General features: G+C 39.0%; 1 protein-coding gene across 1 annotated transcript in view; it reads left to right on the forward strand.

Moving 5' to 3' along the window:
• The window catches only part of LOC139714663 (phosphatidylserine synthase 2-like), a 30520-nt gene extending 6535 nt beyond the window's left edge, over positions 1-23985 (forward strand). The window contains exons 4-11 of the mRNA XM_071626341.1: positions 622-772; positions 1694-1828; positions 2589-2639; positions 16345-16458; positions 17361-17479; positions 18231-18345; positions 19819-19964; positions 20760-23985. Of these exons, the coding sequence (XP_071482442.1) occupies positions 622-772; positions 1694-1828; positions 2589-2639; positions 16345-16458; positions 17361-17479; positions 18231-18345; positions 19819-19964; positions 20760-21189 (1261 nt within the window). The 3' untranslated portion in view covers positions 21190-23985. The remainder of the gene's footprint in view (positions 1-621; positions 773-1693; positions 1829-2588; positions 2640-16344; positions 16459-17360; positions 17480-18230; positions 18346-19818; positions 19965-20759) is intronic.
• The last annotated feature ends 3187 nt before the right edge of the window (positions 23986-27172 follow it).

Consider the following 27172-nt stretch of genomic DNA (forward strand, 5'->3'; position numbering starts at 1 on the left):
TTCATCTACTCACCTAGCCTTGATTCAACCTACTAAGAACAGTTTTTGCCCTGAGTGATACTGCTTTTTCTCTCATTTTTTTTTTCTTTTCAGTTTGTTACTTGCACAGGTAATTTTTATTATTTCATTTTTTTTTTACTATTCTCTTGAAGGAAGACTAGCTAGATATCAATTTAGAGTTGTGCATACAAAAACTGTCCCAACGTTATTTTTGGTTGTACATGTTTTCAATGCATTCAGTATGTAAACATACCAAGATGGTCACAATAGGGAGTGTTCTTACAATGTATTGACCTTACGTGTGTAGCTCTCTCATATTGTTATGGTTGTCAAGACTCTGAACGACTGAAATGACAAAGTAAGAGGAATTAGAAGTTAACAGTAAAGATGATCCATAGATGCAAAATGGTAAAGATGATCTATAGATGCAAAACTTGTTATTTCAACCTCCCAGAATATGCTTTGTTGCATTCCATTTGGTTCTCACTCGTAAATCGTGTTGTTGCTCCATCTGTGTACATTAGGACCTCGATTATCCAGCCATCAATTATTGGATGCCTGCCGGTCCCGAAGTGGCCAGATAATCGAGGTCCTACTCTATGTGTGTCTGTCTCACCCCAGGGGACTCATTGCGTGCATCGTCGCCTTCTGCATGTTTGGCATGACCCAGGCGAAGGATGGCCCTTTCAAGCGACCCCACCCAGCCGTCTGGCGGTTCTTCCTGTGCCTTAGCATCATCTACGAGCTCTTCCTCGTTTTCCTCCTCTTTCAGGTCAGTTCTTCTTCAGTCAGTTCTTCTTCAGGTCCATTTTTCTTCCAAGTCAATTTAAGATCCCAAACTTTACAATTATGTAGAAGAAGAATCGCTCTTTCAGAAAATATCAAAAAGTAACAGTTGGCCACGTTCACCCATTTCACCTATTTTTAATCCTCGGGTACAATCGGGGCATGCAACTTTTTGTTTTGTGATGCACCATCACATAATATACGTAAATGCTTCTGAGCGGAGCTCAGGAGCATTTAAGTGCTTGCTTGGTGTCTACAATGGTTTGTAGATCAGATAAACCTTAACTACAAAATATCAAAATGTTCCAGACAACCGAAACATAGATTTCAATAAAATGGGTTATCTATTCCTCATAGATCCTTATGCAGCCCATTTGCTTTGAAGTAGGCAACATCACGTGTATGGCTTCATGGATTTTTCTAATTTACATTGTGGGGATGAATCACCTAGGGATGAATCCAACTGATGCTAGCAACTTACACTCAAGTGATTCAATTTCTTTTTTCATAAGTCCCTCATATTCTTTTTTGTTTTTTCTCTGTCAGTCACTTGAGCAAATTTTCATATGAACTGTCGACTCTACCATTTCATCATATTCTTGTTCTTGTTCTTGTTTTTCTTCGTTTTTGCTCTAAGTCTTCTGTTCTTCTTTACCTCCTTGTTCCTCTTCTCCTTCTGATTCTTTTCCTACTGACTTAGCTGCGTTTTTCATTTTCAGCGATGACTAGTTTATATCTTTGTGTGTGCAATGTGTGGATTTGTGCATAGATTTTCAAGGTCATCTGTGTGTGACTGAGTACAGGACTTTTAATTCTGTACCACTTGTATCCCTCTCTTGTCTCTTCTTCAATACATTTGTATTGTTTCCCCAAACCTTTGACTTCCCCTCCGTCACTCTCCCCTCAGAGTGTGGGTGACGCCAGACAGCTGATGGCATTCATTGACCCCGACTTGGGGAAGCCCCTCCCTGAGAGAACCTATGCCGAGGATTGCAGGTTTTACACCCCTGGCCACCCGGGCGGGTCCTTCCACAATTTCTGGGTAAGAACAATGACAAAGGCAAACATAGATATAAAAGCACAATTTGAAAAGGAAAAAAAAAAAGAAGGGAAAAAAAATACAATGAAATGAATAAACATGTGACAACAACAACAACAACAACAACAAAAACAACACCATTGAAGCGATGAAGCAATGAAAAGAGAACCAAAAAATTATCATTTCAGCCAGTTCCCTGATGGAGGAAGGGATCAGACCAATGTTTTCTGTAAACATAAATGCAAAACTTCTTTGACTAATGATGTAACCAGTTCAAGTCATATGATGATGAACTGTCAGTCTTTTAACCCTGCTCCACAAATGTTCTCACAACATAAGTCAGACAGACATGTGTTTGTTCATTTGTGAGTTTTATTGGCCCCTGGCAAGCAGGTTAGTGGGGTTAGTAGTAGCCTAACTGATATGGGGTGGAATCTATGTTTTTACATGATAGAACTTGAAACATTTTACGTTTTACAAGCATGAAGTACTGCAAATCGGAATTTGCGAAGTACTTTTATGAATGTGTGTATAATTTCACAGTTTTGAGAACCACATTAGAATAATAATGAAGTGTCATTCCTTTCTAGGAAAAAAAAGTGTGGTGATTTTAGCACCCTGAGTCCTTGGATATAGTAAAAATTACATTTCTGCTACAGAAGGAGGACATTTCAAGCCAGCAAGCAAACTTCGCAAACCATAGCCACTGTGATTTTATGTCAAGTATGATACATGACTGATATAACTATGTTTGTATTTGCAGGAAAAATGGGACGTCTTTGTGCTAGGCCATGCCTTGGGATGGTACTTCAAGGTGAGCATTCTCTTGAATTACTCTGAAGTTTTGGATGACTGAAGATATAGTCATCTCACTACCACATAAAGTGCGATTCCACACCTTTTTCAAGTTAGCTTGAAAGAATTTGTCAAAAACCAGACCAACAAATTTGTGAAATTTTCAACAAAATTGGTCATGAAATTGTCCTGTGACATCAAAAGTTTAGTAGAGTTCTCATTGGGTGTGGACGGCACTTGAAATTAACCAAAAGTTGACAAGTCTTAACTTCATAATTGATCATCCAATTTTCCTCAAAGTTTTACTGATACCCTGTTTCTACTGCCGGCAAAATTTGAGTCTTCTCAAGGAGGTTTTAAAGCCAGCTCAAAAAAGTTGTCTCTTGTATGTTTATACTTGCTCGGGCTATCCCCCCAAAGTGAGCCCTGACTGGCTCCATTTTCATGGTGCCCAAGTGCCCATCTGATAAGACGCGAGAGCTTTTGAATTTCTTTCACAACCGCAAATATTACTGAGCGCGAAAGTGTGCAAGTTTTGCAGCGTTTATTTGCGGCAGTCGGTCAAGGTGGCTGGTTTATGGCGATGACCGTCAGTGATAAACTTCCAGATCAGCAAAAAGGCTGCTTCTCGAAACTTGTAGCATTTATACTGCAGCCGAGGCCCTTCGAGGCTGCTATAGGAGGCTCTGAAACCATTCCCTGTAGGTGGTTTAAAAACCTGACATTTTATGAATTCTGTCTGTTTATACTGAGCTGAAAGGCTGCTTAAGGCTCCTCCGGGAGGCTTCAAAACCTGCTTTTTGTTTCATAAATTCAAATGGGTTATAAGAGTTTCACTTATAAGTGTGCATTTAGCTAATCAACGTCTCTGTTTTGAGAAAATTCCTCTTTAATACTCATTGTATATTCATTTGTGTCTGGTCACCATACAGGTAGTATTTTGTTTTGCATTTACACTGCTCTTGTCGTGAGTATCTTTTCTCAAAGTCATTGCATGCAGGGGGCATGGTTCCCTTTGCACTCAGTACCTGTTAATCAAAGTGGTTCTGTAGGGCACACAGCATATCTTCACGTTGTCTTGCCCATCTCTACACACTTATATCTCTTAGTGGTGTATGGTGACAAAAATCCGGACACTGAGATAAAGGGAGAGATTTCGTGTGTTCTTGTTTGAGCAGACGAAGACAAGCAGATTAGAGCGCTGCCTTATCGTAGTCAAAGTTAAACTGAGGACAAAGCCCATGTAACTGCAATTGATGTAAGGACTCATAAAAGACATGCTGAAGTAGAGCCATGCCCATTACAAAGATTTGCAGTTTTGGATGATGATGACGATCAAAAGTCATGATTGTCATTTTAAGGTTGAAGCAGGACAGCTTTGGTTGAAAGCAAGAAACCTTTGGGTTGTATCAAACTTTAAACTAGCAATTTACAGTGACATGTGCAAGATGTAATTGAATTGGATTGACTGTGTAGTGCTTGTCATGGTGGGGTTCAAAGGTCAAGATCAAATGTCAACATCCAGGCTTAAAATCAAGTCTTATCTTTGATAACTTGAATATTTACTCGTTTGAAATAATCAGTTGTCAAAACAAACTGTGGATGGAAAACTAGCGCAGTCATGCTTGAGTAGTGGATGAATAGCAAACAAAGTGGTATTTTAGGTGTAATCTGTGCAAACCTGATTATCTATGGGATTGCTAGAGGCTAGACCCAGCTGGGACGCCAGAGAAAAAAATATCAGTGCTTCAAAATATGTGATGCACAAGTTAGATCTAACAGTCAGAGTTTGTACAATGTTGAAGTCAGTTGACAGCAATATGCCTTGTATGGCAGGGATCTAACATTATTACTTAACCTTTCGAAGACTACGTGTAGTCTACGTGGGCAGGTGTTTGTGGGAAATGTGTGTAATAGGGAAATCAGCTCATTGTCACCGAGTTAAAGGGGCTGTACAGTATTGGTTGAGGTGGGGATTCATGTTTTTTACATTCCTAAGTGAGATAATGAGAAACCTTTTATGAAATATGAAAGAGCATGTAATTTTAAGAATGATTCAACCTTTATTTGATGAAAATTGGTCTTCAAATAGCTGAGATATCCAAAAAAGTGATTATAATAAAAGGCGACAGGCCACAACTTTATTAGGATCTCTTTGTTTCACCCTGTTTTGGGATATCTCGGCCACTTCAAAACCGATTTTTATCAAATAAACTTTTGATACCCCTCAGAATTGCATGCTCTTTGACATCTCATAGAGTGGTTTCTGAATATCTCGCAAATGTTAAAAGGTAAATCCTCACCTAACTGTACACACCCTTTAATGTAGTCAGTGCTCCATTCTCACATTTTGTTGTAAAACTAGAAACTCTTGTGCAAATGATTTTTTTTTTTTTCATGCTGGGCCAGTCTCGGTGCATTTCACTTGTCTATGATTACACAGATTAGAATATTTCTGGACATGTTTCAAAATCTCTCAAGAATATTCACATGTTCTCATTTTTACCCTGTTAACAGAGTGCCAAATTTGCGAATATTTCCACATCGTAAAACAGTCCACATTTACAGTAATGTCTGCCTGTAGTTTTTAATAATTTCATACATATGTGTGACCATAGCCAATGGTTTTTGAGCTGCACTCTCCCTCTTGTCATGCTTAATCAATGCCATGACATGTGTTTACTTCCGGGCAATTATGTGACTGGGATTTGAACCCTTTATTCTCTGAACCACGCACGGCCACCCCTCTGGAAAACCGCTGAACTGTATGCAGCTACTTTTACAATTGTGTGTGTATGAGCGTGTTTCTACTGAGCGACGAAAATTCGAGGTGATGCCAGCCGATGTGTGGTGATACCGGCCGATGCGTGGTGACACCTCGAATTTTTCCTCAGTAGAAACAGATCGGGAAGTGGCCGATGCCGGGTGATGCGAGGAGCTCCGTCGTCCACCTATTGAGGTGGTCGATGCGTGGTGACGCGAAGGACGATTCTCAGTAGAAACACACCGGGTAGCGAAATTCGTGGTGTATCGGACGTCTAGAATTTTCCCCCGCGCTTTTCAATTGGTTCATCGCACTCACTCCTTCGACACATGTGTACAAAATACGTGACACGTACACACAGCGACCGTGTTCGCATCATGCTTTGTTTGTACCAACTCGCTTGTGTACGTGTTATAGGCCCTATACGTTACGTTACATGTGAATTGTGGCATTCATCGTCTATTGTTCGCATGATTAACAGCCTAACTTATTGCATTACTAAGCCCTCATCACTTACTTTGATTTTACACCGCGTTACTTAGTATTTCATTTTATATTGTCAGGCAGTGCGCGCGTGACCCAATCTGTGACTTAAAAATACCTGACTTCCGGAATCGCCGCATTTGCACGTCACCTTTGCATCACCTCGTATTTTATCGCTCAGTAGAAACAGCTCGAGTGGTCGTAAAATACGAGGTGCTGCGTTGGACAAAATTTGTGGCGATGCCAGGGATGTGAGGTGCTCTCAGTAGAAACACGTTCTATGTGTGTGTGTGTCTTTGGCTGGTTATCACCATCCCTATATCACTCTACTCTATGGGGGTGTTGCAAGAAAGTCGAGTTGCAATTGATTGCAACTATCTATTGCAACTTTGCAATAGATAGATCGATTGCAATTTGCAATCAATCGCAAATTCCTGTTGCAAGAAGGGAGCTTGCAATTAATTGCAAGATGCAATTGATTGCAAGCTCCCTTGCTGTATTTTGTATTTATATAAGCGACTGGCAAGATAAGCCTAGCCAATTTGTCCATTTTTCAATGCATTTTGCATGCATAAGATACTATACTCCATATAGCTCAATGTGTTGTGTCTCTCCTGTGGTGGAGGTTTGCTGTGCGATCGTTGGCGATTCGAAACAGAGTAAGTTACAAAAATTGTCGTTTTTGATCCCATTATTTACTCATTGTGTCTTGTATTTAAAAGAGCTAGTTCCTTAGACTTACTTCTTATAAGAATTTTCTTGAAAAATTGGAAAATGTGTTTCCTATAAATTAAAGAGTTGTGGCCGTCGTGAACACTCAGTGGGCACACAGTACATCAATTATAGTCCCACACATAGCTTTTTGTGTTAGCATTTTTTCTTGCATTGGCAAGCTCCTTTTTTTTTTTCTTTTTTCCTGCTGCCAGGGGCAGGGCTCCATGTCTATAGGCCAGCTCAAGTAAAAAAAAAAGTCGATGTCAACTAGACTTTCTGAAAGTACTCTATAAAAGTGTGAAAATGATTTGAAAAGAAAGTTCATTATCCAAATCCGCTACTTTCTCAAGCAGGATTAGGAGCTATCGGTAGACTGGAGTGCTGGTGAATGCTATGGCGATGAATACAGAATAGATGCTATTCAACCGTTAGGCCTACGTTACGCCTTACACAATGTACGTAGCCTACTACAGATGTACAGTCTATACTCTAGTCTAGAACCATATACTAGATTTTTACATAGCCTAGGCCTACCCCCTTGCTTGGCCTCATTCCCCTCCTGTACGTGTGGGCTAGTTATTTTGCCGTGATACTGTCCATGGACCATGTGATGCAAAAGCTTGCTGAATTTTTGAATTGATGTGTAATTTTTTTTTAATAGGCCTACTCGATTAGACTCTAGATGTGGTCTAGGCCTGTGTTAGGCCTAGATAACTTTATATTAGTATATAAAATAGTCTGTAGGCCTATTTGTAATTTGGGCTAGTTTCTAGACCTAGCTAGGGTAGGGGTTTAGATCTAGGTAGGGCCTGGAGGTTCTAGTAGAAGTTCTACTTTTGCAGGTCTTAAAGAAAGTTCAGAGTTGGCCCCAGGGTATGTGCTCTACGATTTCACTATTTCAGTCCAACGGCTAGAACTAATCAACCGTATCAACCGTATCAGCGACCCAAACAAAGACGTGTCGTTATTGATATTGGTGTAGGCCTACAGCGCCCTGGGGTTAGTCTAAAACCTTCTTTGAGCAGGGAGGTGGAATCAAAGAGGTTGGAGAACCTCTGTGGGTGGAATAGACCTTGCTTTTTTAGGTTGTTCTGTTCTGGAATTAGGACGGATCAATTGAAATCTTGCAATTTAGTATTGACTTCCTGTATCATTAATCAATAAAAAGCTAGAATTTAAAACGAACAAGGGCCAAGTGCATCTGTTTGGGTAACTATACACAGCCCAGGGCCCCAGTCGCTGTACTTCGCACCACATCTAGTTGGGCTGCTGTTTGGGGGGGGGGGGGGGGGGGGGGGGGAGAAGTTGAACCATAACTGTAGCAAGTACCTACAAGTAATCAGAGTTGCAATTATAGTACCAGTACTGTAGTGTAGTGTATCAAACAGTGCCAGTATATAAGTTTTGTAATGCAGTGTGTAAATATAGGTCTATAGTCACCAAGGCTGAAATTTCAGACCAGAAGCGTACGGATAAGATGAGCAAACTGACTGTAGGATATCCAAGCAGAAATATTTACATGTGTCAGTGCTTTTGTTGAAAACAAGTGGTTGAAGGGGTATATGAAAGCTACCCAGGCCTAGAATTCAAGTGATTTACTTGATGGAGTCATAACTATGAGTACAACAATTCTTTATGCTCTTTTTGATTGTGGAAAGAACAAATAGACCTTGGTAGAATGCATTCAAACAAATGGTATTTATGGACACATTTAGATACCAGAATTTACATAGTACAATTGTACCGTACTCTGCTACTTACAAGGTGTGTGCCACCCTATACCGTAGTGTAGTTGTATGTAACCCTGTAGGCCTACCCAAGCCCCATGTCACAGTGACCTCCGGATTTGGGAGATGAGGAAACATAGTTGAGAGTGCTTGCAATAGGCAGGACACATGAGAGCCTTATGGATGTGATTTGCAATGTACATTTATACAGCACTAAAAATATTGTACGTGTCTGCATATGAATATGAGTGGGGGGGTGATGGATTGATGGGCAGTCAACAGTCAACTGTGCCTATGTCGATTTGATTTGGACTAAAGAAATACATGCAGATTCTGCTTCAAGAAATTTGGCTTATGAAGATTAAAATTAGTAGAATATAAAGAGAAGAGGATGTGAAAAGACCGTAGACTTTGGTGATTATTTGACTTTAATATGCAAGGTGAATGACTGTATAGAGGGTTAATTTGTTACAGAGGGGAGGATATGAAAGTAGTTCAAAGAGTGTTCCAACATTATTGTAATATCAAGAAAAAAGTGCCTGCTTCTAAACATCAACGTCTATTTTGTTCCTACACTGTTTGGTTGTAATTTTGCAAATTCTCATTGCTCTTTTGTACTTCTGCACGATGAGACAATTTTATCTGTTCTATCAACAGGGAATGGAAGAAAAAGAGGAGAAAAACCATGTTTCTTCAAGACCGAGACTCACTCCAGCATGAGAATTCCAGCCAGTGCACGCAGACAGTAAGTGAACATTGTACATTGTACGATAATTTCTAGTTAAGAGAGAGAATGAAATGTGTAGAACCTCTCAGCTTGAAATGTTAATACTGTATATTGATTTGTTGGAATCTGTCATTATTGTTTTAGGATAAATTCTGATGTGATGTCTCATATGAGGATACTTGTACAATGACTTCATCCTACCAAACAAGAAAATGTAAAGCATGGCATAGTAATGAGTAAAGAAGACTTCGCGGCAGTTCATAAAAGATTATAAGCAAAAATGATGCATTGAAATTTACATAACACAAAGTTACCCATAATGAAAGGAATGTTTTGTACAGCAATGGCTTATATTATGTATTGATAAAGACTTTAGACATTCAAATCTCTTTATCAAGCCCCATGACAACTGAAAATGCTCTACATATCCTGACAGTAGCATTCAGGCCTTCATGATTCAGGTACATTGTATCATTTCGGCACATGAAGTTGCATGTAATACGCAGTTTTCAGTATAATACTGATTGTTTGAAATTTCCCTCATTTTCAAATTAAAATATTGGCACCATCATACCTTTACACAAAACACCTTTTGGATGTGCACAAAATGACTTTGTGAGTGCAATGTTTCCCTTTTTATTTCCCATTTCTTATTTCTTCAATATTTCTTGTATCATGTATAGGTATAACTTCTGTGAATCAAGGGGAATGGCAGCTGAGGGCAGACAGACCAAACTTGATATCAGGAGACGATATACACTTCAAAGGATGAGCAGCTCGCTGTCAACAATGAGGAAAAGTTCGAACACAACAAGGCAGTGATTTTTTAAGCACATTTCATCAGGCTGAGGTCATCACTCTTAGAAAACAAGGGACACACGAAGCAAGCAGTGTTTCAGAGCTGCAACAAGTGCATGGGCAGTAATGATCTCGGCTGCATCACATGCATCCAAGTGTGCTAGCTACAATAATAGCACGTTGTGCTTTTCAAAGATATTGAAGAGTCCTCTGGATATTTCGCCCCTGTCACTTATTCTGTGTGAGTCATTTATCCTGCAGTACATGTATTAGCACTAATAATGGGGTAATCATCCTTTTACTGAACCAGTGTTCAAGAAGTTAATGTAACATCCAAAACCCTCTTGGCAGAAAACATATTGCAGAGCCCTGTTTTGTTCTTTTTCATGGGAAGAAATGTTCAGTCCATGATGTGAGTATGTGTATAAGCAGGGAGGTGACTCACCTCCCTGGTATATGTATGTACACTGTAAAGCACCACAGTTTGAGTTTCTAGAGAGCTGGAGGACAATTATAACTTAAATATACAAGAGTAATCTGGCCATGAACATCATGTCTATGGACATGTTTTACTGTATTTTTTTTCCTTACCCTGGTCCATTATACACTGTAAATACAGCTACTACTGTATTCATAATCTCCAAGGTAACAGTTCACCTGTCCTTGTTTTGTTATTCAAACCACAAAATATGGTTTGTTACTCTGAAGGCTTGTAAGTCTCAGCCATATTCCATTTCAGGCTATCAAACCTATAGAATAAGGAACATTTACTTTGTAAAATAACAAACAGTTGTAATAAAGGACATCATCGTACTCAAAACTGCCAAAGTATATTGTGAGACATTTCATGTTTCTTGGTGGTAAAAAAGTTCTTTAATAATTACTGGTTAAAATTATGATGATCTTGATCTTGTTTACAGTTGCGTAGCACCACCTGGGGGCAGATGAACCTGTGCTGTGGCAAGATGGCACTGAATTTGATTTCTCAGCAATTGAACCACTTATTTGTATTGCATTCATGGGTCTTGGGATGGTTCCCACTAGAAGGTTTGAGAAGGTAGTTACGAGATACTGTATGTAGTAAACCATATTTTCCAACAAATTGCATGGGCTGTTTCACACTATAGCACAAAAGATCAGTAGATACTGCTGTGGGCCAATTTGCAGATTACATAACTAATCAGTTGTACAAAGTTACATGTATACAATGAACACAATGGTGAATCTTTTTTGGTTAATATGTTGTTTCCCAATTGATATTGTAGCATAATTGAACACATTTCTAGGGCATTTGCATACATTTTTGGGCGAAAAATTAACAGTTCTGCATGTCGGAACTATTTTTCGCTGTAACATTTGGTTACCATAAACTTGATAAAGACATGTTTGTATGAGTAGATCACAGCACAAGTATACAAATGCAGATAAGTTACATGTAGATAAGCTAACTTTATGCACGGTTGTCTTGATATTCAGTACAAATGTACTGTATTAGTACCTCTATGACCATGCATGCTTAAAAGATATGCATGAGTGCATGACATTGGGGAACACACACATGAGTATTCAGCCATAGATGTGGTTTAATTTTGAGCTCAGTTGATGGTATGATCTGGGATAGATGGGGCTTATGGAATGGGAAGAGAAACTTGGTGTATTTCAGATGTGAGTGCATGATGTTATCATGAAGATACATGTTCATGTCATACAATACATATGTATGTGTTCAGTCGTGCTGAACTGCAGAAAAGACAAAGTATAGAATACAGATTTCAATGTGGAGGCTTTGACACATTTAGCAATAGGCCTACATAGGTCCTTGGAAGAGAGCATGTGAAGAAATCCTATTTATGAGGATGGCTAGAGGTAGTTGACTGAAGGGTTTCTAGCAGACTGTCAACCAGTTTGCAATTAAGCATGTTACAGAGAATGTTCATTTAATTTATCAGTTTTAAGTATGAATGAATCTGATTATTGATTTTTAAAAAACATAAAAACATATAGAAAAATCACAAGCAGTAATGAATTATTGAACCTAGTAATTATTCCAGTAGTTTAATGTTACATATATCATGATAATATGTAACACTTTGATTTACTCACCCCTTCTCATTTTGTAGGTGTAACTATAGTGTTTCATATTATGAGGAGTGTATACTATTTAAGTACACATGTAATTGGCTCTTCTGTACTCAGCAAGGTGTGCATTCTCATTAACTGCCTTTTCATGCTTGTACAACTGTATACAGCTGTAGTATGCTTTTATTTTGCACATTTGTCTGTACCATCATTCATTCTATGAACATTTCTTTCAATATGAGAGCAACAAGAAAAGAGGTACAATGTAGGGGTCCTACATATCCGTGAAAGTGCACACTGTCTTGTTCAGAGAGACAGTGTGTCTTGTGTCTCCATCATGTCTTGTCATCAATTGCCCAGCATCATCTGATATGGGGCAAATGGGGGGGGGGGGGGTGGTTGAGGAGCAAGCTTAATTTGTGATACTGTACACGCCATACATTTAGCAAGTATTTATCAAGACTGAGACAATTGTGCTAAGTAGTTAAATTCATGTTTGTGGGGAACAAAGTACTGAATGTAGAAATATATGTTTGCAGATGCACCCTAATGTCATTGTCAGAGTTGATATTTTTGTGCGTCTTCAAATTCATGGATACATGTAGCAGCTGTCTTGGGAAATTCATGAAGATATATACCTTGCAGAATATTGAGCATATATAGTAGGTTAATTTTGGTGTGGTATGGCATTTATCATGTAATTCATCATATTCAAACAAAATATATGATTTTAGTAATACTGTTGACACTTTGAGTACAGCTATAGTAGTGAATGATTTTCATTTAGAACGAGTTTCACATTTTAAATTCCTTGGAAATATGGTTGACGACAAACTTTCCTGGAAGTTACATATTGATTATATATCCAACACAATCTCACGTAATATAGGTGTTATAAATAGAATGAAATTGTTTATCCCACAAAAGTCATTACTTATGTTATATTCGTCATTGATATTGCCTTATCTTAATTATGGTGTTTTAGTTTGGGGCAACACTCACCAGAACCTACTGGATAGAGTGTTCCTTCTACAAAAGAAAGCTCTCCGTGTCATCAGTTATCCTTTCATACCCTCCCACTCAAATATGTTATTTGCCGCTAATAAGCTGCAAAAAAAAATAAAGATTTGTATTTATTCAATTTGGGACAATCTATGTATACGTACAGCAACAACCCACTCCCCTCCATTTTCGATTCTATGTTTCAAAGAAATCAATCATTCCATGACTATCCCACTCGACGTTCCAATGAATTTCATTTACCTCTTTTACGAACAATTCTTGCTAAGAACAGTTATTTATATTGGCCCAACTCATTGGAATTTTCTGAATAATGACATAAAAATGCACCCTCTATATTTTCATTTAAAAGGAGATTAAAGTCTTTTTTTATTGCAATTTTATGTTCCTACAGATTTGATCAGCCTGTTCGCTCATTTTAATTTCTTTTCGAAGAATTTTGATTACCAATGATATACTGTCACATATTTTCTCGTCCCTGTTGTCCTGAGACACTTACTGAGTAGATTCCATTCTACTTGTATCACTTCCGCATCTATTTCTCTCTATTTTTCCATATTTCTGTATCCTTTCCACGCATCCCATTATTCTTTCGATATAGCTCTGTCCAGGATCGCTGGATCTGTTTTGCCTTTCTGTCTGTTGTATTGTCTTCCTATTATGTCAGTCTTGCCTCGTTCTGTCTTGTATTTTAGTCCCCCTTTATAAGTTTTGTCGTCCATGTCTCGTTTAATGTTCATTCGCCTGTGTATGTGTGTCTGTCTGTTACTCTGTCTTCCTATTGGACTTCCAGACTTTTTTATATGACTTTATTCCCAATCTTTTTTCCTCTTTTTGCATCAGTTCATTTTCTATTGACATTCTGTACCTGAGGGGCCCACATTCTACAAGCATTGCCTTTTATGGGTCCCTCCATTTTTCGATATTTTGTGTAATGTTCAGTATCACTTCAGTCAATTTTCTTTGTAACGCATTTGTTACCCCAAGGTTCCACAATTATGTTTTCTCAATTCACTTTGTTTTGATTATATGTAACCTTATTCTTTGTTACCAAAGAAAGTGAAATGTTTATGTTCTTTTCGAAAAATGAAATAAAGTTTGAATTGAATTGAATTCATACTTTACATCATTAGAAAATGTCATTCTAGTGCTTACAGTTGCTGAAATAAATACTTGAAGTGCACCTTTGAAGTACCATCCCGACATGCGTCACAATTTCTTCTGAATTTCCTGAAAACTGCTGGTGAATTTAAATCTGCATTTTTAAACTTGATTTTAGGGTCAAAATGCACTGTTTCCATGACAACAGAATTTCAACTGTACTCGAGTCTATCACAAATTTGCACTGACCTTGCTATGTGTGTTTGTGTGTGTCTGTCTGTGTGTATACATATGTGTAGTACCTCGTGAGTACCTGGTGAATTTGACTGCTTCACAATTGTGGAAGTAGTTTACTCCACAAGAATTGAAGAAAATATGCAGTAACCATGGCAACACGTCACGTACAAACACAAAGAGTGTCTTGCAGAACTACACCTTTGGATCATTACAGGCCCTACATACTGAATTTGAAATAAATAAAGTAAAAGTTCGTTCCACAATGTTTTGGGTAGTTACCATGGCAACGCTTTCCCGGACAGACACACAAAAACATGTCTTGCATTTCTATACCTCAATGTCATTATGTACACCAAATTTGAGTTCATTTGCTTCAAAATAGTGCAAGAAGTTCAAATCTTAAGATTTTAAAGAAAATATGTTGTTACCATGGCAACGCCTTGTCGGATACAAACACAATCAAGTGTGTCTTGCATAATGGCACCTATAGATCATTGTACATACCAAATTTGAAACGAATTGCTTAAATACTATGAAAGTAGTTCACTCCACAAGGTTTTCAGAAAATTTTGGTTACCATAGCAACGCTTTCTCTGACAAACACACACACAAAAAAAAATGTCTTGCACGTCTACACCTCAATGTCATCATGAACACCCGATTTTAGTTCCACTGCCTTAAAACTCAAAATAGTTTCACCCCACATGATTTACAAAGAAAAAATTGCCGTTACCATGGCAACGCCCTGTCAGGTACAAACACAAAGTGTGTCCTGCATAACTACACTTATAGATTATTATTTACATACCAAATTCGAAACAAATCGCTCAAGTACTGTGAAAGTAGTTCACTCCACATAGTTTTTGGAAATTTGTAGTTACCATGGCAACGCTTTCCGCGACAAGCACAAAAAACATGTCTTGCACATCTACACCCCAATGTCATTATGTACATCAAATTTGAGTTCAATTGCCTCAAAATTGTGGAAGAAGTTCACTCCACACGATTTTCAAGAAAATATGCTGTTACCATGGCAACGCCTTGTCGGGTACAAACACAAAATGTTTCTTACATAACTACACCTAAAGATCATTGTACACATGAAATTTGAAATGGATTACTCAAATACTGTGGCAGTAGTCTACTCCACAAGGTTTTTGGAAAATTGTGGTTACCATGGCAACGCTTTGTCCGATAAAGACAAAAAAAAAGTCTTGCACATCTTCACTTCAATGTCATCATGTAACCCAAGTTTCATCAAAATTGCTTCAAAACTGTAGATAGAGTTCGCGACGCAAGATTTGCAACGGACTGCCCGACCGACCACATGCTGATTCATCATACTAGTATACTGAGTAACCCCTTATACATTTTGTGTATGTAAAAAAAAAAGTATCTTACACAATCATACATTACATAAAAATGCCATTTATACGGAATATTTTCTTCTTTTTTCTTACAAGAAATGAACAAATTTGGAGATTTGTCCCCCAGCATCTATAAGCAGCCGCAATTATGACATTTGCAATCGATTGCAAAATTTGCAACTACCCCTGAATCTATTGCAAAGTTGCAATTGATTAGCAATTGATCGCAGAGATGCAATTGATTTGCAATCAATTGCATCTTTCTTGCAACAGAATTGATTGCAACTTGCAATTGATTGCAAATTTGCAATGGATTTCAGGATTTGCAATAGATTTTGGGGATTTGCAATCAATTGCAACTTTCTTGCAACGCCCCCTATGAGTTGCAAAGTGAAATTCCATCCTGATAATATATTGCTTTGTATGAAAATAGAAAAATAAGAAGTAAATCAGTGAAAATTTGGGAAAAAATCAGAGACACAAAAAATATGTTATGATCTGTTGAAGTTTGCAGAGCGAGACAAATTGGCAACTCTGTGCTGTAGATGTTGAGGCAACTCTGTGCTGTAAATGTTGAGAAACTCTCCATTCTGTTTGGTATAATATTTGCTGCTTCCTATAGAATAATGAATAGAGGTTGGCATTGCCAGAAACCTCTCTGTGGTGTAGAGATAATATAGTATGCTGTCAAATCCAATCCCTTCCAGATGTTGATGATCAGGGATTACTGGTTGTGTAACATCCTCAGCATTGGCTTCGAGCTCCTGGAGTACTCGCTGGAACACCAGCTGCCAAACTTCGGGGAGTGTTGGTGGGACCATGTGAGTATTACATGCTTTATTTAAGATTTTGCCTCTGAGAAAATAGACCTTCCTTCCCTTTGCTGTATATGAAAGTTGAACAAGTTATAGACCATTCGTAAGATCAGAGTCAGTAGAATCAAGAAATGAGGAAGCAGAATAGCTGTATGTGATGAGATGGGACACAGCACATATAAAGATATCTTTTGATATGGCTCCACCAAAAAAAAAAAAAAAAGGGTGCCAGAGGCATTATGTTTTCAAGTTGTCTGTCTGTCTGTCAATCCGTCCTTCTTGTTATTGAGAGCTAAAAGCTTCTCGATAGAATTTTAGTCCCTGGTCAGGGGTCGCACTTAACTTTTTTATTTTTAACTAACCAGGCGGACTACTTAGAATCAATTTTGACACTGAAGCAATATTTTGGCTAGCCAGACGGACCAGTTACTTCAGAATTTTATGATTTTTAGCTAGTCCGACATGATTTTGGGTGGCCAATGGCCAGCGGACCATCGCCAATTTCGAACCCTGCTGGTCCAGGCATACCCAGCAGATGCACTGATTAGATTTTGGGCAAAATCCCTAAGGGTCAAGGGTAAATGAACTTTAGTTATAAATTGATGTAACTTTGTCTATGAATGTCCAACAGTAATATAATGTGGTAGGAGGTGTAGAAATAGATGGATGATTATTTCCATGGGATGATAATGGTACAAGTTCAAGGGTTAAAGTCAAGGTCACTGTTCTTTTGCAAAGATATACTAATCCCAATCATTCACTCCAGCAAACTATCATTTGTGTACACAAAAGACAAGAACCTGTGAAATATTTACTGTGCAGATCCATGAACTTTGACACATGACCTTTCCCCTTGACCCCACCCACTTACTTTTCTGTTCTTGTTTTGTTTTCTATTTGTAACACAGTGGGTCATGGATTTCCTGGTGTGTAATGGCCTGGGCATATGGCTAGGGATGAAAACCTTGAACTACCTCAACATCAAGACGTACAGCTGGCGAGGCCTCTACCATATACCCACATACAGGTTGGTTTGATAATAAACATGACTCTTGATGATGACATCTGACCTTACGATTGATAGAATTTCCCTTTGCCGAGCAAAAGTGAAGTTAGGCATTTAATTTGATCCCCCCCCCCCCTCCAAAAAAAAGAGAAGAAAAAATGTACTATTGCCTACAAAGTGAGGTTTTGAAAAATGTCCTGCAGGAAATGAGGCTGCAGGAATTCAAACAACTGCAAAAGAGGGACACTTCCCGTTTGCAAATTACAGAGCTGTTGTGGCTGTGTAGATAAGACCACAGATTAGCATTCATGAGGTCCTTGGTTCAAGCCCCCCTGGCTGCAGCAGTTGTGCCCCATGGCAAGGCACTTATCTGCCTAAAACTGGTTCTACGGAGGCAACTTAAAGCTGCCGGTCCTGCGATTACTTGCTTTTAAACAAGCACTTACATTTTTCATAGCAGCCAAGTGAAGCATCGATTCAGTTCAATTCAAAGCATTTTCCAGTGTAATGTAGTTTTGCTGGTCCAGCTTTGAATACTGTAAAACGAGAAATTTTCGCGTGCATTTTAATTTCGCGAATTTCGCGAGCGCCAAAATTCGCGAAATTAAAATGCACGCGAAAGCTTTTGTCTACACTGCATGCATTGAATGCCAGTAGCAATTCGCGAAAATTTCATGCCACGAAAAAGGCTTTCGGCTCCAATTCGCGAAAATTTCATGCCGCGAATATTTCATGTTTTACAGTACATGTTCATGCCATCTGTTCTCCACAGAGGAAAACTGAAGCGAATGATGCTACAGTTCACACCGTACAGCTGGACCCGCTTTGAGTGGAGGCCCACAGAGAACCTGAAACGATGGATAGCCGTCCTCGTCATCGTTACCATGGTAACAGCCATCTCAAGCCATATTGTTTCTGGAGTGACAAGACCTCCTTAGAAAAAAAAAAAATCTAACTCAATATTGAATATAAAAAATATTGATTTGAGTTTCAAAACAATCACCAATGTAATCCAAACGATTCAAGCGATACATGTTTGATATCAACTATGATGTATTTTGCAAAATATAAAAATGAAAAGTTTTTTCGCCCTCCTGAAAATTCATGATTTTAAGATCTGAGGTTTTCATCACCCCAGTGGCGATATATGCTTTTCCTTTGAATACTGGCAATTGAGGCTACATGTTGAGTATGTTTTGAATGCTGTGTAAGGGAGCAGAAAAGGTGTTTTTCAGAGATAAATCTTTGTGATGGAGTATGTCGCTGACAGTATGTTGGACCTGGAGGTATTACATGGATAGGATATTGCTCAGCAATACAACGGTTGGTATGAAGGTTTTCAGACTATTTTCTCCAATCACAATTTCTCTTTCGTGTTTGTAAACAAAGTTGATAAAAAGAAAAGGTGATCAACTTTAGAATATATGATCTGAATGTAATAAGGAATATTCCATGTCAACATATCTCAGCACTGAATGCAGAAAAGGAAAATGTGTCTTTCAATGAAACAGATAATTTGATAATAGATTTATATATCTTCATTGTGTGAAACTTTACATTAAAACTGGGATATTGAAAAATAAGGAAATGTAATGTAGATTTGAATGAATGGAAGATAAGTAATGAAATGACATCATAACTGCAAGTGATATTAAATTATGCAACAGGTACTAATTAAAATGTTTCTGCAAAAAAAGTGAAATGAAACTTTGTTGTTCTTGTTTGACATAGCGAAGTCTATTGAATTGTTGATTTTCCCTTTAATCCATTTGCAGCGAGAATAATTTTTCAACAAAGAATGCAGAAATGAAAGGGTACTTTTAAGTTCTCACAGTTTTTTGATAAGTGTGAGATTTTGTTTTTCATTTTCTAAGATTAGACATTCTTGCAATATACCAAGTCCTGTCCACACTATCGAGTACCAAAGTGATGATGTCACAGTCTTTTGTTATAGCTTGGGTTTGAACCAGGTGCAAGTGAGGTGTGGTAATAGTAACAATAGTGTTGACAGATACATGTATTTGGGCCAGGTGATGTTGCTTGGAACCAGTTTCCATGGCGATGGATGTCTATGACATCACACTTTGGTACTGTATAGATAAATCCGACTGCAGAGCACTGTAACTTATGGCAGCCATAACTGGGGGGCTTTCAAAAAAGAACAAACGCACTTTCAATGGGTTATGCAATGAGTCCGGTGCATTGCTATGTCAGTGCATAAATTATCTTTTGTTAGGCATACTTGAAGCCCTCCCCAATTGGAATTTACCGTAAAAAACGGTACCCAAACCGAATTGGTCCGTAGCAGTAACAACTTTGGATCTGATGGCACATGTGTTGTCTGTTGTATATTGCGCTAGTGGCTGGTGAGTGAGCTGAACACCTTTTACCTCAAAACTTGTCTCTGGATCCCACCCCCTCACTTCATCGTCTGGAGTCGTCTGATTCTCCTCATCCCCGTGGGCTCGGTGGCTGTGAGGGAGGTCTACCAGTATATCGAGGACCCGTAAGTCAGAGCTCTCGCCATTTCTGTTCCTAGCTTGCTTCCTCTTCTTCCTCCTCATCCTTTTTTCGTACTTCTCAGCCATTTTCCCCTTTTTTTAACCCTCATCTGAAGTTTATTTCTGAACAGTTTACATTTCATTTACAGTTTGTTACAGTCTTGAAGAAGATATTGCCTCCCCCCCCCCCCCCCCCCCCCTTGATGAAGTGATGATATCTTCATGTTTGGAAGAAGTTTTGTGCTGATATCTAAATATTCTCTTTGTGTTTTTTACTCTATGAAAACCATCTCTTTCCTTATCCCTCTTGTTTTTGTTTGCTTTGAATCAAATGTTTGCCATGTAGGAAAGAAAAACTCCATCTTTAAAATGATAGCCCATTTTTGGTAAGTCATTGTTGCCAGTAGAAAGAGCCAAGTAAATGTTGTATACTGAACTAGAGCAATCAGAGAGTGCAAACCCTCTGCCATGGCCATAGAGTCACTGACGCCTCAGAGCTGTTCACAAATTCTTTGGGGGAAACAAAAACAAACAAACCTAAATCTGGATCATATAATGAACACCCCCCCCCCCAAAAAAAAAAGGTACTTGTTCTGTCGGATACCTCAACAGACCTACCCTGAAAATGTCATCAGGATCTGTTCATAGCTTCGAGTAATATGAATATCGACAGAAATGCAACTAGCTATCCTCCGTGAAATGTAACCTCGTAGCAGAGGTGAGTATCAAAAAGACTCTCTTTGATTTATGAATAAAATGTCGGACACCAATGTTGTTCATTATCCCTCAATGAATCCCAGACATTGCCAGAAGTTTGGCCAGCAGTCGTGGGTGTTGGTGGCCATCGTTGTCTCCGAGGTGCTCATCTCCGTCAAGTTCCAGTACGATCTCATCACCATGCCTTTCCCCCGCCACATCGCCATCCTGTGGATCGTGGGCCTCGTCAGCCTCGTCCTCTGGACCATCTGGCGGTTCTGCATCTGGTCGCCGTCGACGACATCGCGCTGGCGGCGCACCAACAGCCAGTCCAGCAACAGCTCCACGGAGGAGAGGCTGGAGGGAGAGAACGTTCGGCGCACCGTCAAGAGCACGCAGATCATCAGCTCCGTCACGCAGCGCAAGAGCGCGTCGTCCCGCATGGTCGGGGTAAGGATGTCGACCCTGCCCCAGCGAACGATGTTGGTAAGCAGGGGAGCCCATATCCGACACGCTCCAGGAGACGGCAGATGAACGGAAAGTGAAATCAAAATGAAATCATCTGAAGCACGAAGGATGAGTTACTTTTAAAGCCCATTTTGTCACTTAACGAGTTCTCTGTCTTCAGTACCACACCTAAGATAACGTGAATAGCCGCGGTCACACTGACAAAAGATCACGAAGTTTAAGCTTGCGAAGTCTTCGTGATCTTTTGTCATTTGGTCACACTGGCAGCTAAACTTCTCGATCTTTGGATCGAGAAGTTAGGGTCACTAGTATGCGTGCGCGAGAAAGGAGAAGAGTATGCCATCTGACAGGTGGTAATTGTGATGTAACAATACACTCCTGTTCATCACAATGACAGCGCGCTTTGGAGGAACAGCCAGCAAACAGGTGGTGGACTGGTCACGTGACAAACTTTGCAAAGTTTCAGTTTCTGTCGTTCACACTGGTAAAAATTCACAAGAAGTCTTGCGGGAAGTTTTAGGTCACACTGGCAAAAGATGACGATCTTAAACTTCTCAAACTATTTGCCAGTGTGCCTGCGGCTAATGTGTCACCTGTCACATTTTTTTCTAAAGCAGAATGTTTTGTAGAATGATTTTGTGTTTCAAGTTCGTGACATGGATGGCCTAATTTATTACTCACTTTGCAATTATTGTAAGTTCCAATGTTTGCAGTTTCCAATGCTCACAGATGCTTGGTTGTTGTTTAGCTGTTGCCATGGTTGCAATTGTTGCAAAGTGCTTTGTAAACAAGGGCCACGGTGTGAGAGTGCGTCTTCAGTGACGATAAATTCACAATACCACGAAATATGTGTGTACTCTATGCCAGACATCTGATATACACATGGTGCACTTATGATGTGTTTGTATGACGCAAAACAAACCTGTGGCATGTTTGACAGAGTTGAAGTTTTTGCTGAGGCAGATGAAGAAACAGACATGGGATGGAGCAAAAGTTGCCACTTTGTGTGTGACCAGACATGCAGCAGTATTAATTTAAGTGACTTTTAAGTTTGTTTGTTTTTTATGTCCTAGTTGTCATGCCACTGTGGCAGGTTTTGAAGTGTGTTTATACGATGAAAGAAAAGCGGTTTAGTCTTCATTTGTGGTTACAAAAAATAGTCTTTGGAATTATGGATGATTAATGCTGCCTTTGAATTATGTGTTTCAACTGGAATTTGCAGATTCATGCAACGAATCGGGTGATAAATTTCCACCTGGCATTCCAAAGCATTTATTGTGCTCTGAAATACACTTTAAGGAGGAATTTCATTTTGTTCCAACCCTGAAAGTATCTTGGACCTGGCCCCCTTTGTAAAGTGCTTGACACAATATTGTCTTGACACAATATGACAACTCTTTTTAAGTGCCACAGATGAATGAATTGCTATTTGTTGTTCGGGTTATTTTGGTGCAAGCAGATTAATTAATTCACGCATCTAGTGTCTATGCTGAATCATGTCTGTCTCTAATATAGGGATAAATGCCATTGTGCTGGGAACATTTAATCCTTATTTATGTTGAGTTTTCTTGTATATTTTGATTGATGCCGAAGGAGATAATGGAAATTGTTAAGAGTTGGTATCGTATTGATTTCTCTGGACAATACTCTGGTTGTTAGTAATGTCACTCGGAAAGTAAGATTTAGAAATAATCATTGACTTTTTAAGATTTGCAATATTTTGAATGGTTGGGTGGGTTACTAACTAAATGCCATGTTTAATGCTGCTGAATTGGTTGTGTTCTCTCGCTCAAAAAAAAAAAAAAGAGCAAATCTTTTTTATACAGTGCCTGATATGGTGTGTGTATCTCATAGAAAGTTGAGTTTCATTCAAATCAGCATTGCTTTAATTTGCATTGTACAGTCATCTGTAGTTTGATCACAAAATGTGCTGTTAGTGTGTGTTCCATGTATGCCTTCTCATTACATTTCGCACACATGGAGGATAGTCAGATAACATTTTAAGTCAAAATGTAAATTTCACCCTTTGCTGTAGAAAGTGGCATTTAATATCAGGGTGTCTGCACAGCACTGATACCTCCTGATAAAAATTGCAAAGCCCCTTTGCGGAGACTTAAGGTGCATAATGTCTTACACCTGTTACTCCAAACATAGGATATAATCTAGATAGTGATAGTGCTGCAGCATCCTCAAACCAGGTTTCATTCAGTAGTAAGACTATTTAAGTAAAGCCTGAAGCAGATATCTCAACACGTATATCTAGTGATATTTCCACAGTTTCACATAGGCATGCAAACCATGTACATACACAAAATGAATGCCCAAGAAAGCTAAGCGATTCTATGACAACTGTTTTTAAACCAGTATTTATCAAATGACGAATATGTTAAGAGGGTTGTGTAATAGTTGTGAACTTTTTTTTTCTAGTTATTGTCTTTATTCTCAAATCAGGCCAAAGATATCTATGAAAGCATTTGTCGATATCACTAAATAGTGGTTGTCCCCACCAAACTAAGACACTTGCCAGTATACACCTACACCTGTGAAGAGTTTAGAAAAGTTGATTACTTCTCTATGTAATGTAATGGTACATGTGTATTGTAATATGAAAATATTTGCCAGAATTATGGCTGGGATGTGTCATATTTGTTCTTTTGTTTGTTTTGTTTTCACTCTTCATAAAGGTTTTAAATCTCTTGGGCAGTTGCTTTATTGATGACGATACAGACACAGTATAAGTTACATTCTGGCGGGTGGTCTATGAGGGGTGTTACGAGTGTCGCAGCAAAAATGCCAAAATTTTTATGTCACATCCTAAAGAGCATGCCACATTTTAGACCCTATGCCAAAAATTGATGCTGTGCTGATTAAAAAAACAACCAAAAAAAAAAAAACAGAAAGAAAGAAACTCACAAATGACCCAGATGTATAACTGCAAGTGTTAGAAGAATAATACTGAACCAGAACCACAGATCTTTAAGAACCCTAGAGCTTCCCAGGACCATTCAGCAGGTCCTGAACACCTGCCAAAAAGGAACTTCATGCTTTCAGCATGTGATGTAGGCTTTGTACACTACCAGAGACTCCAACTTGTCCATTTTTGGTGGGAGATTTCCCACCTTGAGACCATTTGTATGTATGTGTGTGTGTGTGTGTGTGTGTATGTGTGTGTGTGTGTGTGTGTGTGTGTGTGTGTGTGTCTGTAAAATCTCCCACCCTAGCTTATGTCTCCACTTCAGATGTATTTTTCGTCTGTTTGGAATTTAGCTTTTTCCCGCTTCTAAAATATAAAACTAAATTCAAACAAAAGCTAAATCCTTGCTAGCCACTAATATGGCAAGTCCGTGGAAGTTTTGTGTTATAAATAAATAAATAAATAAATAAATGAAAATAAATAAATGAATGAAAATAAGGCAAAGAGAGCATCTATGACCCTAGAGCTTCCAAGGCCCTTGACCCATTAAGTCCCAAGTATACTCGGGCAAGTGCCTACATATGGGAAATGTGTGTTGTAGCAAGATCAGCCGGTCCTCAATGGGTTAAGCAGGCCCTGCACCCTGACCACAAGAGATGTCATCCTGCACGCTCATGATGTGTGCTACATACACATAACATTGAGTGCATGTTTGAGTGATCAGAGTTTCCAGTTTACTTGAAGGTCCAGGCAGGTGAATTTCCCATGTAATACTGTACATGTATATGCCAAATATTTCGTGAGGTTTTTATTTTTCGCAAATTTCATTCATTTGGTGCTATTCACGATCAATTTAGAAGCATGCAAAAACTGCAAATATTAACTCTGATCCAGACATGAATGTGATATGCATGCATACATTTCTTTGTTCAATGCTTTACTTCACAATCGCGAATTTAACCACTTTTGAAATTGTCAGGAAGTCCCAATTCGTGAAAAATTAGACTCACTAAATATATATACCATATACGGTAGATACTTAGGGTTGGTGTCATTGCACATACCATGTACATTCACACAAAATATCACGATTTCCCCCTCCCCCATGCAACTTACTATAAAGAGTCACATTGGACCATCCTGTAGAGGGATACATTGAAATGATGCATGTGCAGTGGCACATGTTATGTACATGATCGTGTTAGTATATGCTCAACTGTGTCTTGTGTGCATCCTGTACACACATAAGTGTAAGTAGGTTTGCATATTGTCGAAAACATAGTGTCATCCCAGCATTTGCAGACTAAATACCTTGCTTCTACAAACTCGAAACGTGAGAATGTGTGGTGACGTGATTGCACGAGTGATCATTATACAAGCCGTGCCAAATATGCAGGCCTGTATGGCAGATACGTTACTAGCTTTTGCCAAGTTTTCAGTTGCCTTTCTGTACTTTGCATAACTGAAGTTACCAGATCAATGAAATGTGTGTGCAACAGATAATGACAATGGTAGCTATTATTTTAAGGAGTGAATAAGAGTCAAATTAACAGCAGCTGACTTTGTGAAGTGATAATGTCAAAAAAAGTAAATATTATCTCTACTTTTGTTCCCCCTTTGCACCATTCCATTTCCTACATCTCTCCAGTGTACACGGCACATTAGGGAGCTTTAGATATGCGTTGGACGAGTGCGTTGGATGTTTCTCCTCTTTCCCCGCATCGTGCTGAAAAGTAGCTTTAGATTACGCGGAGACGCAACCTGTAAAAAATAGAATGCCCCCCCCCCCCCCATAATGATCGGTGCATCGAGTAGTTCTCTGCGTCGTTAATTGAGCAGATGTAAAAATGGGCCAGAATGTGTAGTGAAAACTCAGATGAAGCAAGCTATAAATAAAATAGATCAGTTTGATAAGCGATTTTGTGCATGCTGAGAACAGGTTTTTTTCCTCCTCTGAACGTCCCTGTCACGAAAATCTAAAGCTACCTATTGTGTGTCTGAGGCAACCTCCCCCACCCCCCCCCCCCCCCAAAAAAAAGAAGTAAATATTCCTATCTGTTTCCAGGGAACCTTCCATTTCCGAGGGTGACATCCTAGAATATTATGTAATTTGTAATCATTTCTCATTATTTCAGCAACCATTTTCATCCATGTATGATTACATATTCACTTTCTCTTCAAGATTTGTTTTCTAGTCATTCACTGTCATTACCCACCGACCTTGTAAAATACTTTTTAATGTTTAATTCATATATATTAAGTGGGTTAGTCAAATACTGGTTAGTGATTGGCTAAATACAGTCACGTGATATTGGCACATTGGTTATGTTCGCCCATGGGCATAACATTTTTGTAATGTTCTCCCATGGGAAAACATTTTCACGTAACAAATGACAAACGATACCAAACGATTGAACGATCATATTTTTCACGCAATCGATAGGATGAATTTGCCTATTCCATACAATGTGAACAAGCAGATTTGACTAACCCATATGATATAACAGATGATGACTTTTGTTGTCGGGAACATGTACCAAATGTTCCACCCGAAGGGTTTGAAATGCTATTTCGGGAGGCTATAAGTCCCTCGACTTTGTCTCGGGACTTATAGCCTCCCTCAATAACATTTCAAACCCTTCGGGTAAGACATTCGGCATGTTCCCTCCCCCGCCAGTCATCATCTATATAATGTGTAACGAGTGTGTGATATTTTTTATTGGGGGGGGGGGGGGGGAGGGGTGGGTGGTGGGGGAGGGGGGAGTTGATAGATGCAATATTATGTTTGATTATACCCAAAGTGGCCTCTTCAGTGTAAGCTTTGCTTGTTCAGAGTGACCTAGACAGCATGGATGATACATCTGTTCCATGGGGGTGTAAGTACTGGTTAAGACTCAAACGCAAAACCTACTAGTCGAAAGCTGAAGACCATATCCCTCGAACCACATAGCCACACATCTATATCCTTTTTTTATTATTATTTTGATTATTGAAGCATTTCAAGAACATTGAGATGAGCAGATGTTAGCATCTTGGCATTATTTGTGCAGTTACGTTCTACTTTCTCTGCCCTGTAGCTGTCCATTCTGTACTTGATTCCATTGTAACCCATCACCATGAAAGCCCAATAAAGGT

The sequence above is a fragment of the Diadema antillarum genome, unplaced genomic scaffold (genome assembly GCF_040938485.1).
Source record: "Diadema antillarum isolate AM-2024a unplaced genomic scaffold, OU_Dant_1.0 seq00002367_RagTag, whole genome shotgun sequence".
In the NCBI taxonomy this organism is placed as follows: domain Eukaryota; kingdom Metazoa; phylum Echinodermata; class Echinoidea; order Diadematoida; family Diadematidae; genus Diadema; species Diadema antillarum.